At 42.5% G+C, this 15,721-nt stretch overlaps 1 protein-coding gene across 2 annotated transcripts in view; it reads right to left on the bottom strand.

The window, feature by feature from the left end:
- Positions 1-3,670: 3,670 nt before the first annotated feature.
- The window catches only part of SNAP91 (synaptosome associated protein 91), a 72,501-nt gene continuing 60,450 nt past the window's right edge, over positions 3,671-15,721 (bottom strand). The window contains exons 24-30 of one of the 2 annotated variants that reach the window (XM_075145403.1): positions 14,329-14,359; positions 13,009-13,120; positions 12,127-12,150; positions 9,896-9,979; positions 9,725-9,829; positions 5,804-5,904; positions 3,671-5,004 (exon numbers count right to left, since the gene is read on the bottom strand). In XM_075145403.1, the coding sequence (XP_075001504.1) occupies positions 5,812-5,904; positions 9,725-9,829; positions 9,896-9,979; positions 12,127-12,150; positions 13,009-13,120; positions 14,329-14,359 (449 nt within the window). In that variant the 3' untranslated portion in view covers positions 3,671-5,004; positions 5,804-5,811. The remainder of the gene's footprint in view (positions 5,005-5,803; positions 5,905-9,724; positions 9,830-9,895; positions 9,980-12,126; positions 12,151-13,008; positions 13,121-14,328; positions 14,360-15,721) is intronic. The other variant, XM_075145404.1, reaches the window with a different exon arrangement.

The following is a 15,721-nucleotide window of genomic DNA, read 5'->3' on the forward strand; positions in this document are numbered from 1 at the left end:
AGTACAGACAAGGACTATGGGAAGGAGCAACCTGATGTTCTCAAGAGGGCAGGGGAGGGTCCCTCCTGTGGTCCCTGCGTGACAGAGATCCCACCAGCCTCTGCATAGTTAGCATTGGTAACAACTAGCCTGTCTCCGAATACCTGTTTAACTCTGAAAGACTGACTCAGCTTTCCCTCTCATCTGAGATCATAGTTCCTCGGATCTTTGCATCTTTACAGTAGCTTCATGCAGCATGTGCCTTCAACGTACCTGCTGTTGCACTCAATGGTATGAAATCTCTGCTTCCCACAGAGTGAGTTAGTGCTTCGGCAAGACCTTCAAGAAAGATGGCTACTTCAGGTATTTATGATCTTGAGGTTAACTGACAAATCTTTTCTATCATACTGAACTATATTTCAAAAATATGGGTCAAACTTCACCATGTTCAACCATGAACATTTGGAAGTAGGTGCTTTACAGTGCTGTTGCAGGGTGGACGTTCATCAGACCCTTCACAGGTTCCCCTACACCGCCAGAGAAGAGGTTTGCTCTCCTTAGTCCTTGCACACACGTTTCTTCACTTGCTTCAGTTTCTGCTTCTGCTCTACCACCTTTGCTAACTCCCAAAGGCAACTATTCTTACACCTATAATTGCATCCAGAGATGTCTTGGGCAACAGAACAAGCATCAGGCTTTTGCTACCACCATAATTTGCAGAGTTTAATTAAGGGTAAAGGGAAGAGGTGGTGAAGCTTTAGGAGCCAGGATCTGGAACAGAAAAAAAGGCAGCGCTGTCTGCTTTAAAATATGTATAGCCTCTCTTCTTCTGTAATCCCATCTCTGAAATTCTTATGTCGTCCTCTCATTACCACTCAGCGTCTGCCACTTCCCACACTGCTCAGAGCACTAGCAGTATACGATATATGGAAAAAGGATTTCTCTTTTAATAAAATTTCTGATATATTTCATGTTCTAGAAGAGCTGGATCACTAATTCAGGGTATCATCTTTATGTCACTGCCACTATTTCTACCACAGAAAGTTTCCATGGGCATTTTAGGCATTAAGAGTTATTGGGACTTTTCTTCCCATGCAGAATAAGTTGGCTGAGCAGGCAGCTCTAATTCTGGGGCGAGAGAGGGGGAAGGAGGGGCAGGAGCAAAGATTCATGCCAAAAAGACAAAACAATGTCAACTGTGGCTACTGGACATTTAATGAGCTAGATACTATCACCCCCCAGTAAGTAGCACCTCATATTACGAAAGCCTCAAATGCATTTACAAAGGAAATCTTCCCCTCCTCCCCTGCCGCCTACCGTTTTTGCTCTAGACTTCCCTGCTTGGTTTTTAAGGCAAATGTCCAGCCTTTGCAGTTGCCTTACCAAATCTTAAGAATGGAAGTTTGGGTAGCAGCCTGATTTTGCAACCAGCCTGAAATGCTATGGTGGTCCCCAGGATCTTAGAAGACAAGAACAGTTTAGTTCTCACCATCCAGGCTTTCACCTGGGGAAATACCACTATCAATCCAGAAGCCCTCAACTCAAGCTACGGTACATTTTGAAAGGCATACATTATAAAACAGCTAAAAATCTCAAATAAAGCTAATTAAAATTAATGACAAATGAATGGGGAAGAGGAATAGGAGACACTGCTAACCCCAAACATTCAAAAAATGAGTCAGTTCTGAGGAAAAAGTTTGGGATTTTTTGTTCAAACCTCTGCAGTAAGCTCAGTTCATGTTCTTCAGGTATCTTCCACTACCTAAGGCACCCAAGGCTTAAGGGGGAGCTACAAAAGTCTCATGTGGCCAGAGGTGCCAGCTTCTAAAGAAGCCAGCACACAGAACAGCAAGAGCTTGGGTAAGGGACATACCGGCTGCCTGAAACCTGTCCTCCCCTCATGAAAAACGCAGGGGAAGGAGACAGTTTCTTCCTCCCACAGATGTGAGCCCTCCTCCCCACCCACTCTTCTCTATAGCTTGTATGAGAAGTGGTTAGTCATAGCAGGACACAGATGCGTTCATGCCTGGATGATGAAACTCAGATGATAACAAGAACATGTTCTTGTCTACAGGCCAGGAGACAACCACTTGTTTTCCTTGCAAGCCAGATTTTGTAACCCCTTTGTGACAGGGAGAACAAGAGTCACTTTTGTTTAGCCTTACTCAGCATCCTGGGGAAATACACTGGTTTTACTTCCCACAGTGCACAAGCTGCTTGCTCTTCCACCAAGTTTGCTTTCTGTCCAGGCTTCTATTTCCTTACAGGTTACCAAATGCCACAGACACCATAGGTTTGCACAGAGCTGTTGGCCATGAGATCTATAGAAAACTAACAAGAACGAGGACCAAGGGCTGCGGACACGCATGAAGCTGATGCAGAAAGGCAATGACTGCATGGCAGGGGCATGTACATGGCAAACAAAAAGCCCTCACACTGAGCTTTGGTCCCCTGAAACATGTAACGTTGCAAACATTCATTTGCAATTCAGCAAGTAGTAGTTCATTGTTTTAATTTGAATGAGACACTAATGAACTGGTCTGAATATATTTACATGTTTGGTTATGACTGTCCTCCGAAAACGCTGTCCTTACTTTGAGAAGACACGCACAACACAGTGGTAAGCAGTCGAGCGCTCCCTGCATTTGGTAACACATAGCACACAGGAAGGATGGGCAAAACCATGGTGAGCCTTTCTGGGGGTGCAGTTACTGACCTTGTTCAGGTCTTCGTGCTCAAATAGTGAGAAAACACAGTGATTTGCTGAGCCTTACAGATTTCTAACCCAGAACACCCTGACCCAACAGGGAACTCATCCTAAGGCTGAAGTATAAAATCAACTTTTCCAAGGCCAAACTTGATAGATTCAGAATACTAACATAGCAGCAAGTAAAAAAACCAAATGAATAATAAAACCTCTTAAGCAATGGCACTCCCCTACTGGTTGCACAACTTGGAAATGTCTTTGAAATCCAATTCAAGATTCAAACCTTACCAGAGCATGATAAAGTCGTTTCAGTGTTTTGTTTTTTATAAAGTACTTCGAAGCAGCCCTTGGCATTCAGTACTGCTTCATCACTTCATTTTATTACTAAATCAAGGTGGTCTCTAGTTAGTCACCTCATTCCAGAAAGACTTTAATATGTACTAAACTGTATGAAACATTTTCTCCTCCTTTCATGCAACCATAAGGTGAACGATAGCACAAGAAATTCCTGTAGCATCGTAGCTGTGCTAGCTCTCAATAAGCTGTTGAACGATACCTCATAGGAAAGAAATCAGGACCAATATTATAAATTTTCACAGTTCCAATATTATTCTAGTTTAGGGAGATGAAGAGCTTTAATGAAGCCTCCTGAGGTGTTATAGGTCAAACCAGAGAATTCTCCTCTCCCTCTCCCCACTTTACTTGTGGCTTTGTGCTCAGTCTAGCTTTGTATGGATCTCTCCTGTACTGCTTGAAGATCAGCAAAAGTCATTACCATGTGCAGCAGACCCAGCAATCAGTGTCAGGACCTATCCACATTTTTCCTCTCTCAAAGTGTATTATTTTGCTCAACATCTCAATGATCATGAAGCTGGCAACAAGATATTTACTTTGATCAAGGTGTTTATTGCATCTCAAAGGGCACACATGCACTGGGGTTTTTTGTTTGTTTTTTTTGTTTGTTTGTTTTGTTTTTTTTTTTTTAACTGAAATACAAAGAAGAGCCATTTTGAAATTAGCTTTTTATAGAACTTTCCCATTATGGTGTATGTCACCCCCACAGCAAATTCAGATACAACCACTTTTAATGGTACCATACATTGATTAAATAGTTCATTTGAAAGACTTTAGGTGAATATCTTTCCAACCCAATATGCTTTTACAGAGAACTGCCAAGCCACTTGTAACACTGATCAACAGTGACCTCACTGAAGAGTCAAGATCTTACACCAAGCCATCAGCAGAAACAGTATGAGAACAAATAAAAATCAAAGAAACACAGTATGTACAGTAAAGGGCATGGATCTCTGGATCAGAATTAAATCTAATCACTATAGTACAAAAGCTACTCACAGCGCATTCGGGGCAATGGAGAAAACACCAGCCTAAGGCATACACAGGTAAGCACTAAATTAAGAGATGTACGTAAGAACTGAACAGAGATGAGTAACATCACTTGTGATGTTTTGACTACAGATATACCAAAGAGTGCTCTCGTATTTGAAATCCCTTAATGCCAGCACAACTATGGTTGCTTTTTCCAACTACATGGAGAGAAACTGACCCTTTACTTATTTTCAGTGCATTTAGCAAGAACTGATAAATATGCCAATTTTAAATGCAAAAACTTAAATAATTAAAATAGATTTTAAAATAAAAACAGCAATAAATATGGTATTCTTTCAGATATGATTTTTCATTCTTGGTAAATCATCAAAAAAGTATTTGTTATGGAAGTTTACCTTTATATTACTTTAAGTTACCTTAACATATACAGTGCCACAAAAATAAAACATTTTTCCACAACAATTCAGATTCCTGTGACTGGGGGGGGAAATGTATTCCACACAATTTCATAAGTATTTTCCTTACTATCTGGTATTATCACACTATGTTTCATAACAGATAAAGGAGGAATTGAGTCTTAGGGAAATTTTAGGTGTCCTCAAAAAGTTATATACATTGAAACCTTCAAAAACCACAGACATCGCTCCAAATGGCTCACCAAACAACAGCTGCGTAGTCTGCCCCTGTGGGATAGGTTCAGAAAAGCACTAGAAGGCATCAGAAACATACATCCATTGTTTAAATTGTAAAACACAACTAACCCAAGTACACAAATTTCGAGAGAGTAGGGATAACAGCTAAGGTAGTACACATTCCTAATGTTCACTTTCACAGCTGTGCTACACGTTTCAGGAGAAAGAGAAAGTCTGAGTAAGCGCTGGGTTTGGTACCGGTGGCTCACTTTGAAACTCTGAGCATCTGTTTGTAGACTCCAGACTCACGTTTTTATCATCCAGTCAGAAAAACTGCAGCTGTGAAAACAGAAAAGTATTAGATGAAAACTGGAATAATGGATTAGATAAAAGCACGTTCTAGAAAAAACACCAATCTGCTCATCACTTCACACCTCAAAGGAGTTATCAGTTTTTAGTGAAGCAGCAGTCTTCCCACAGACGGTTATGAATCTGTCTACTACAAACCCAAGTCAAAAGCTGTGAGTCCTAGCAATGAAGGTGCATCTCCACTCCTGGCCATCTCCACCAAGCACTAGTTATACCTCCCCAGGGCTGGAATCTGGAGATGGTGGAAGTGGGACTGAGTGGTGTCTGCTAAGAGCAGCCTGATCCCATCCACTGCTGCTAATTCCAGTGTAGAAGAAGCTTGGAACAAGACTTAGAATTAAGCTCTAGGTAGAAAGAAAAGGGACTTATGAAGAACGCTTTGAAGATATGTAATGATATCTCCTCACTTGGCAAATTACTCTAGTCTTAATTATAAAATGTCTACCGTACTTCTGCATTATGAAAAAACATGAACCCTTGGATTGAATGGAAACAAGGCAAAAATGGAAGTTATAGATTGAAGATAACTTTTCCTGGCAGTCACTTTTGGCAAAAAAAAGTAGCCAAAAGTCAAGCTTTTAGGCTAAAATTAAGAGTGTGGACAGAGAATTCGGGTTTCTGTTTAAACCACCACATTATCAGTGCATGTTTCTACCTATCTCTGAAGCTACAATTTTATCAGTCATATTCAATCTACCAGCCTAATCAACATCTGTGTGCCAGACATGTACCACAGTGTAACATGCTTAGGCAGGCAGCCACAGAATACCTTATCGTTTACAAGAAATCCTTGATGTTAAGATCCGCTAATGGGTCCTTTGTTGGAGGTTTCTTGGGACTCTGAGTAGCAGGAGTTGGGCTTGGAGAAAGCTAACAGACATCAGCCAGGAAGGCAGAAAAAAACAAAGCAGACAAGGATACACAAGCATTAGGTAGATATAGCTGGTTCCCACACAAGCACATTGCAAACATACAAAGTTCTAAATTTTAAGTTCAGTGTGTTGCCGTTTTGCTAAAGCATTGTTTAAACTCCATTCTTACTACAGGGCTAACAATGTTTGGCTGGTTTAACGGACACTGCTACTGAAACTGCATATTCTAATTATTGTAGCTTCAAATCACTCTCTCCCTGTAAGACAGAATGGTGTTAGGATCATCAACCCAGACAGAAGTTAAGCAATTATTAGATGTTAAACACCAAGGCACAGAATAAGCAGAGTGCGTGCTGCAGAGTACGTCTGAAAATCCCAGTGACTGGTATTTAAGTACAAGTTATTCTACATTGGTAGTGTAAATTATAGCCCGAAGCGTACCAGAGATGTGACTATATTATACCCTGTTCCTCCTCTGGTAGGTATAAAAATCATCAATTATTCCACAGAAGGTGTCAGTTTTTCAAGTTCCATGCAACCCTTTTCACTATGGAGCCAAATGATTCTCCCATCCTGACCTTACTACCCCCTGCCTCCACCTTACTCAGGGAACCAGGTTTTACACTGAAAGAAACCCAGCAAGCTACCAGTCTAAACCAGTTAAACTTGCATTCACTGAGAAACAGCTGTCATCCAGGAACTTGAGACCGTAACTTGTTCATAAGCAGAAGGTCAGTTTTCTGAAGAATCCTTTTGGTGGGCTGGGAGGGAAGATGCAGAGTGCAGTTCTAGTAAATGTTGACAAGCTCTGAACAGAATAGGAATGCCCATCAGCTCCACTTTGAGTTTTACTCAAATCTCCCCAAAAACAAATCTTGGAAGTAGTTAGATACAGGAGACTTTTCCAACCTGTTTTATTAGTCTTGTACAAGGGAATTGAAAAAATCAAGGTGGTTCATGCGATCTGTTGCAAGTCAACAGTTGGCTTGGACGGGTGTACTCTTTGCTGGGTAAAAAACTGGCTGGATAGCTGGGCCCAAAGAGTTGTGGTGAATTGAGTTAAATCCAGTTGGCGGTCGGTCACAAGTGGTGTTCCCCAGGGCTCAGTATTGGGGCCAGTTCTGCTTAATATCTTTAATAATGATCTGGACGAGGGGATCGAGTGCTCCCTCAGTAAGTTTGCAGACGACACCAAGTTGGGTGGGAGTGTTGATCTGCTCGAGGGTAGGAAGGCTCTGCAGAGGGACCTGGACAGGCTGGATCGATGGGCTGAGGCCAACTGTACGAGGTTCAAAAAGGCCAAGTGCCGGGTCCTGCACTTCGGCCACAACAACCCCAGGCAACGCTACAGGCTTGGGGAAGAGTGGCTGGAAAGCTGCCCAGAGGAAAAGGACCTGGGGGTGCTGGTCGACAGCCGGCTGAACATGAGCCGGCAGTGTGCCCAGGTGGCCAAGAAGGCCAATGGCATCCTGGCTTGTATCAGAAATAGTGTGGCCAGCAGAAGTAGGGAAGTGATCATGCCCCTGTACTCGGCACTGGTGAGGCCGCACCTTGAATACTGTGTTCAGTTTTGGGCCCCTCACTACAAGAAGAACATTGAGGTGCTGGAGCGTGTCCAGAGAAGGGCAACAAAGCTGGTGAAGGGTGTAGAGCACAAGTCTTATGAGGAGCAGCTGAGGGAACAGGCATTGTTTAGTCTGCAGAAAAGGAGGCTGAGGGGAGACCTTATCGCTCTCTACAACTACCTGAAAGGAGGTTGTAGCGAGGTGGAATGGGGACAGCGAGCAGGATAAATCCCCCATAATCCAAGAGGAAGCAGTTAACGACCTGCTATGCCACCTGGACGCTCACAAGTCTATGGGGCCGGATGGGATCCACCCGAGGGTACTGAGGGAGCTGGCGGAGGAGCTTGCCAAGCCGCTCTCCATCATTTACCAGCAGTCCTGGTCAACTGGGGAGGTCCCGGACGACTGGAGGCTCACCAATGTGACGCCCATCTACAAGAAGGGCCGGAAGGAGGATCCGGGGAACTACAGGCCGGTCAGCCTGACCTCGGTGCCGGGGAAGATTATGGAACGGTTCATTTTGAGGGCGCTCACGAGCCATGTCCAGGACAACCAGGGGATCAGGCCCAGCCAGCACGGGTTCATGGAAGGCAGGTCCTGCTTGACCAACCTGATCTCCTTCTATGACCAGGTGACCCACCTAGTGGATGAGGGAAAGGCAGTGGATGTGGTCTACCTGGACTTCAGTAAAGCCTTTGACACTGTCTCCCACAGCATTCTCCTAGAGAAACTGGCAGCTCACAGCTTAGACAGGTACACTCTTCGCTGGGTAAAAAACTGGCTGGACGGCTGAGCCCAGAGAGTTGTGGTCAACGGAGTTAAATCCAGTTGGCGGCCGGTCACGAGCGGTGTTCCCCAGGGCTCAGTACTGGGGCCGGTCCTGTTCAATATCTTCATCAATGATCTGGACGAGGGGATCGAGTGCTCCCTCAGTAAGTTTGCAGACGACACCAAGTTGGGTGGGAGCGTTGATCTCCTCAAGGGTAGGAAGGCTCTGCAGAGGGACCTGGGCAGGCTGGATCGATGGGCAGAGGCCAACTGTATGAGGTTCAACAAGGCCAAGTGCCGGGTCCTGCACTTCGGCCACAACAACCCCAGGCAACGCTACAGTCTTGGGGAGGAGTGGCTGGAAAGCTGCCCAGAGGAAAAGGACCTGGGGGTGCTGGTTGACAGCTGACTGAACATGAGCCGGCAGTGTGCCCAGGTGGCCAAGAAGGCCAATGGCATCCTGGCCTGTATTAGGACTAGTGTGGCCAGCAGGAGTAGGGAGGTGATCATGCCCCTGTACTCGGCACTGGTGAGGCCGCACCTCGAATCCTGTGTTCAGTTTTGGGCCCCTCACTACAAGAAGGACATGGAGGTGCTGGAGCGTGTCCAGAGAAGGGCAACAAAGCTGGTGAAGGGCCTGGAGCACAAGTCTTATGAGGAGTGGCTGAGGGAACTGGGGTTGTTTAGCCTGGAGAAGAGGAGGCTGAGGGGAGACCTCATCGCGCTCTACAACTACCTGAAAGGAGGTTGTAGCCAGGTGGGTGTTGGTCTCTTCTGCCAAGTAACTAGTGACAGGACGAGAGGAAATGGCCTCAAGTTGCACCAAGGGAGGTTTAGATTGAACATTAGGAGAAGTTTCTTTCCTGAAAGAGTGGTCAGGCCTTGGAACAGGCTGCCCAGGAAAGTGGTTGACTCACCATCCCTGGAAGTATTTAAAAGACGTGTAGATGAGGCGCTTAGGGACATGGTGTAGTGGGCATGGTGGTGTTGGGTTGACGGTTGGACTCGATGATCTTAGAGGTCTTTTCCAACCTTAATGATTCTATGATTCTAAGGTGGATGTCGGTCTCTCTCCCAAGTGGCAAGTGATAGGATGAGAGGAAATGGCCTCAAGTTGTGCCAAGGGAGGTTTAGATTGGGTATTAGGAAAAATTGCTTCACTGAAAGGGTTGTCAAGCATTGGAACAGGCTGCCCAGGGAAGTGGTTGAGTCACCACCCCTGGAAGTGTTTAAAGGACATGTAGATGTGGTACTTAGGGACATGGTTTAGTGGTAGACTTGGCAGTGCTAGGTTAATGGTTGGACTTGATCTTAAGGGTCTTTTCTAACCTAAATGACTCTATGATTCTAAGTCAGGCAGATGATACTGTAAGAAGTCTCTTTTACAGTCCTACAGCTAGAATTGAACTGAGATAATGCAAACACACAAGCTACTTTCTAAAGAAATGGAGAGCAATTAAACATTCATCTAGCAGTAACACTTACCTGTACACCAGGGCCAGTGGCAGCTCCAAATGGTGGCCTCATCATAGGCTGCCCATACATAACTGGCTGCTGGGGCATCATGGGTACGCCTGTGCCTGCTGGGGGCTGTAAATGAATGCAGTGTGAGTAGGGTTCTGGGTGAAGAGAGGAGAGCAGCATAACAAGACTCACCATCCCAAATGCTGCTCCTGGCTGTGGGACAGGTGGAGTACCTCCTGCGGCAGGAACAGCACTTGCTGGAGGCACGGCTCCCGTCTAAAAAATTTTTTAAAAAAATTAAGACATGCAAGAATCTCTAACATCAACTATCTGGAAACTGCACGGAGTCTCCAGCATTCTCAAAGTTGTTCTGGAAAGTAGGACTTAAGTAGCAGATAATACCTAACCTCAAAACCACAATGCTTCAAAGAATGAGAGAGTTGAATGAGTCCTTACACTGATGCTTAGCTTGCTTTTTCATAAGAAAGCAATGGTGACAGACTGCATTCTCTTCACGAATGGAGTCCATTTACTGAATACAACTCAAAATAGGCCCAAGAAAATATATACTTCCCCCTGCTTCTACGTAGTGTAAAAAAGCATCCCAATTTCATAATCAATAGCCAACACACTACTGCACTTGTTGTAGCACTGTATTTTAGTAAAAGCTTAAGCAGATTGTAGAGCTAAGGGAAAAAACTGCTATAATTAGTTTCCAATTAAAAAAAAATAGTGTTTTTATGCAGTGACATTCATTTAAGCTCACATACTTAAGCCACAATCACAACCATTATATACTTTACTAAGGACAGTTCAGTTTATCTTATTATGCTTTTCATTCATATGCTTAACTTGTGTGATTGTCATTCAAGTAACACAAGAAAAAAAAGGTGATCTTTCACCAGGATTCAGGAAGAGAGAACTGTTAGTTTAGTAGTCTGACTGGATATACAGCACAACAGCATCTTTGAACAAGGCCGCCTCACTTATCTAGCAGAATCTATACATCATCCCTTTTGGTTCCCTTGTCTGTAACTGCCCATGCACAGAGTCTCCTTATGGCCTTGAAAGCATCGAAGTCTGTTCTTTTCAGAGAAGTATATACAATCCAAATTATTAACTCTGAAGAGAAGCAGGACGCATTCAAGGAAAGGATTTAAAAATGGTATTAGGATTTTTAGGAATCTCATTACTGCTATCGTATGGCCTAAGTATATTGGCACAATTTCTCAAGCTATTACAGAAGCTGTAGGGTCGCTCCTGAGCGTCCACATCCTTACTGCCTACCTTGAGTCAGTTATATCCCACTGCACTTGGAGAGCAGCTAGCACACTTTCAGTTCAAAGGACAGTGCGTCTCTGGAAATATGTTGGAATTACTCACTGCACAGTCCACTTCTGTGAATGCTGCATTTAGTGCCCTTCGTTGATCCTTGCTTCCAGACTAAAATATGCCAGTTTCTTAAGAAACTGGACACAAGTCAAGATAACCTGTTCCAGATTCATTAACTAGCAAACACCCTACAGTTTCTGGCTAATAATTATGAACCTCTTTGCCAGTCTGAAAGTTTTCTGGGGAGCATTTCAATTAAAATCTGTACTGCGCTAGCAGCACAGCTGTCCCCAAACTAAAACCAGTATCTGGACATTCAGGTATGGAAACTAAGGAGTAGAAAAACACAGATTAATGACATCAGATGTAGTGATCTGACTGCAGCCACAGGAACACACCATAGCTCAAAATCCAGTTAGGCAGATGCCAAGAAAATGGCCACACAAACTGAATCCGCTTTTGCCTCAAAGCACTAGGGTCACTCAAGGGAATGGGCTTTTATAAAATTCTGCTGATTTTAATCCAGAAGGTGAAAGGCCACAAGGAAGGGAAGAAGTGACCAAAACTTAAGTGGTTCAACAGTGACATGAAGGAAAGTTTCATTTTAGTCTCCGCATTTGTTTTTCCTGCAGATCCGGTTTTCTTTGGTTTCAAAGAATACTTAAGTGCATGATTTTGAAGAAATATATATAGCACCCATGTTTCACAAAATGCTATCAAAGCCACCCAGCTTTCCAGAAAGGCTAGTTACTTATAAGATAGTAAAATCACTATAAGATCAGGCTGATGTTACAGAAGTTAGAAATTTCAGGTATTACAAGTCATCAGATAGTTCACATCCAAGGAAAGCAAAGACAGTCTGAAGTCATTATTTTCAAGCTTACAGCACAGAAATGGTTAATCACTACTACCATATTCAACACATTGCCGAGAATTGTGTGCTGGACAGATAGTCCAAGAAGAGCCATGTTAGGTAGCTTCTAGCTAGTTTTAAGCCAGCGGTAATAACTGTAGTGCAGGTGAGGTGCTGTTAGTATCTTCGTGTTTAGTAAGTAAGTACAATAAGAGATCAAAAAAAAAAAATCACTTACACTGTACAGTATTGCCCAGCCTTTCTATTAAGAAGAAAAGTTGACGTTACAACTAATAAATTCAATGAAATATCAAGTTCAGGGAATTCTTGTATCTTCCATAAGGTTAAGGAACAAGCTGGAACATGCTTACAGTCACATTAACATCTGGCTGTGGCAGCAGGGAACTGAACTGGTCATGCTCCCCCTTGACAGTCCTTTCCTTTCCTTCCGTTCCCAACCCAACTTTTTTCAAACGGAGGCTGTTTTATGCCCTGTGCGACTTTGACGAGATGAGGTATGACCCCTCTTCAGATTACTCTTGTAGCTTACTCATGATCAAGTTGCTCTTGTGCCAAATTTAGATTTTTAGCTCAGTTCAACCCTCTTCTCTCAAAGTTAGTGCCTTCTGATACATTTTACAGGGCAATCCTAACTCTTCCACAGACTGCTTTACTCTGCTAAACAAGCTACCCACTTCTAATCTAACATCAATCACCTGATCAGTCTGAATACTGTGTAGTCTTTTGATCTACTTCAGGAAACCTTGAGAAAAACTTCTCTCCTTCCAGTACTTCAGCTTTGGATCAATACCGTTGTCTTTTGGGCAATCAACCCAGGCCTGGTGCTGGCAAGACCCATGCAGCTAGCCACAGGTATTAAGTGTACACGTAGAGTAACATCTTGATACGCTAGTGTATTTTCATTGACCTGAACTCAATGATTTATTTATGCCAGCTGTAAATCTGGTCTTAAAAACGTGACTTGAAACAATCATATCATTTATACAGATGCCAACTCTTTAGCTGAAGTAGACAGGAGCTGTGCCTACATGTATGCTTGCATAGTCTCCTAAGATATCGAGGTTTCAATACCAGTAGTATCGATGGATTAACCACCTACCAATGGACCACTTGGGACACCACCAGTTGACCATGTTGCAGGTGCTACTTTTGGCTGCCAGTTGGCTCCTCCTGTTAACTTTTTCTCTCCAGCATTCCACTGAAGGTCTCCCCTAATAGAGAAGGAGAAAGACAGAGCTATTATTTACATACAGTGAAAATGAAAACCAATTGCAGTATACATTAATGTTAAGCTTGCAGCTACATTAGTTTATATTGTATGCAGTTTAAGTTAACAGAAAGATACACTTCTAGTGCCACTCAGTTTCAAGGGTTGTTAGCGGTAGACACCACTACACTCTATACTGATGTCAGTTACATGGTTATGGCCTTTGTGGTGAGAATTAAGGAGAAGTTTTACTTAGTATTGACCAAAGGTAACGTATTATTGCATATACCCTTGCAAAGTAGGAAGAGAGACTGCTACTGCCTATTCTACTGGGGCCAGGCAGTAGAGCTGCCTGCTAGAAGTCTTTGAAAGGTCATTTCATTGCTGGAAATCTTGCTCGGACAGCTGAGGAGGAAAGCATTCAGTTCTGAAAAAAGTTGATAGATACAAGAGAAACAAATCATTTATAGAATAAAAGGGCTGTTGCAAAACCAGGTTTTGTTAGAGGCCGCTCTATCCAGAATAAGCTACACCATTTGAATGAAGTAGATTAAAGGAAGTTAAGTTTTGGGGATAAACCTCATGATGTGTTTATACATATCGCTCCTATCGCCTCCACAGAGGCACAACACATTTTGAAATACACACATCAAACTGGTCTTGCATACAGAGGAAGACTCAGCACAGAAGTACAGAAGTAAGCAGTTAGATTAAGAAGATACATTCAAAAATAAATGCAACGCTGTAAATATTTCTTCTTTCAAAAAGAAGCTTTTCACTGCATGGAATGAACTTCTTTTCTATTTTACAAGTATTCCAATGCCTATACGATAAGCACATCCAGCGTCTGTAAAAAGATAACAAAACTATTACATATTAGCCTAGATTACTGAGGACAGCTATACAATTTATTATCTGGACTATTTGTTCATTTTAAGTTGTTTGGAAATCAGCTATCCGATATGAAGACAGTGATTTACAGATTTTGGTTTTTTTTTTAAAGACTGAGATTAAAGCCAGCAAGTTTAAAAGCAGGAACAATTAACCTTAATTATTCAGTGAACAGAGTATTTTTTCCAGAATTTTTCTGAACTTATTTTTGGGGGGTAGGGGGCACATGACCAATTCATTGATTCTTAATAAACACTAAAATAGATGTAAGACTATACAACAGATTTGAAAACTTTTTTTTTTAAACAAAGTTGAACTTACTTTTTTGAAGTGGTACCAGAAATTCCAAGATCTGAAAATTGTAATAAGAAAAAAAAAAGTCATGTTTAAATTAAAGCATGTCAAAGTAACAGCTTATATTTCATTCCACATGGACTTACACAGAGTAATAAAGTTTTGGATGTCTTCATTTATAAAGCATCAGAGGATTGGTCACATCTACCCCTTTCTTCAGGACAAACTTTTGAGAAACACTGTGGATGTCTTATACTCGAGGAAGCCATCTTTGCTCCATAAGCAATCCAAAGTAACAATATATTTAGGTCTACAAAAAGCTAAGTTATTTAAGAGCACTAAAACTATTTACCATGAATGACAACACTAGTTTCTGTTCCTCATTATACATACTGAAAAAAACCCTATTTTTATACACATAAATCTGAATGTTACCTGGAAGTTTTGCACTGTTTTATCTGCTCTATCATACATGGGAACTCCAAGCAGTTTCCTTAATTACTCTTTGGAAGAAGTTTTAAGCATAGTTTTAAAGAATACTCTTCTTGCATGACCAGTACAAGTCCTGTAAGTCACAAATTGCTAAGTTTGATTTTCTCCCCCAAACTTGTATATACCAAATGACTTACAGAAGAGGTTTCAAGTGATTAAGATTCCTGCTGACTTCTAAGCATGGTAGTTTCCCCACACACCTAACAGAAGAGTTTGCATCATAAGATCAGTTATATCTTTGCTGTGGTGTGTTTACATATACTAACAGAGTATTCCATTTATGCAGTCCTCCAAGGTATGACTTCAGTAGTATTATACCTTGGCCTAGGTGGGCCTCTGTTAGTTTTTTTGGGGGGGCTGCAGCTACTGATCTCTAGTTATAAAGGCTCTAGCCTTTTTCTCACTACAGTAAAGAGAACATTTTTTAGTTTAGCATTTCAAGAACATGTTTTGGAAAGTTCACTGTGAGACAAGGTCTGTTCCTGGCTGTTGTGCACACCTCACCCCACTGCTATTCCTCCTCTCATTAAGCAAGAAGTCAGCTATTTGTGTCCACCAGCTTTTCTGCTTAAATTCCACAGTGCTATCAGATACTTTGGACAATTTTCACCTTTCCATCTGTTATTACACAGGAGAACATCCATGAAGAGCCTGATGTGCCTCTGAGTGTACCTGGGACATTCACACGTTACAAATAATACCTACCAAACAGATCCCATTATTTGACTCAGATCCTGGGCACAAAGAGGGACGAGTTATGATCCCAGACCACCAGCGATCTGAATCAGGCCTTATACCTGCCCATAATTTCCCCCATCTGCCCAGGCAAACAGGAGGACATTGAAAGAAGCAAGCTAAAATAGCCAATAGTATTTGGCTCCACAGAAGAGTAACAGAATTGTATGCCACACCACTTAAAACCGAAATT

The sequence above is a fragment of the Calonectris borealis genome, chromosome 3 (assembly GCF_964195595.1).
Source record: "Calonectris borealis chromosome 3, bCalBor7.hap1.2, whole genome shotgun sequence".
Classification (NCBI taxonomy): Eukaryota; Metazoa; Chordata; class Aves; order Procellariiformes; family Procellariidae; genus Calonectris; species Calonectris borealis.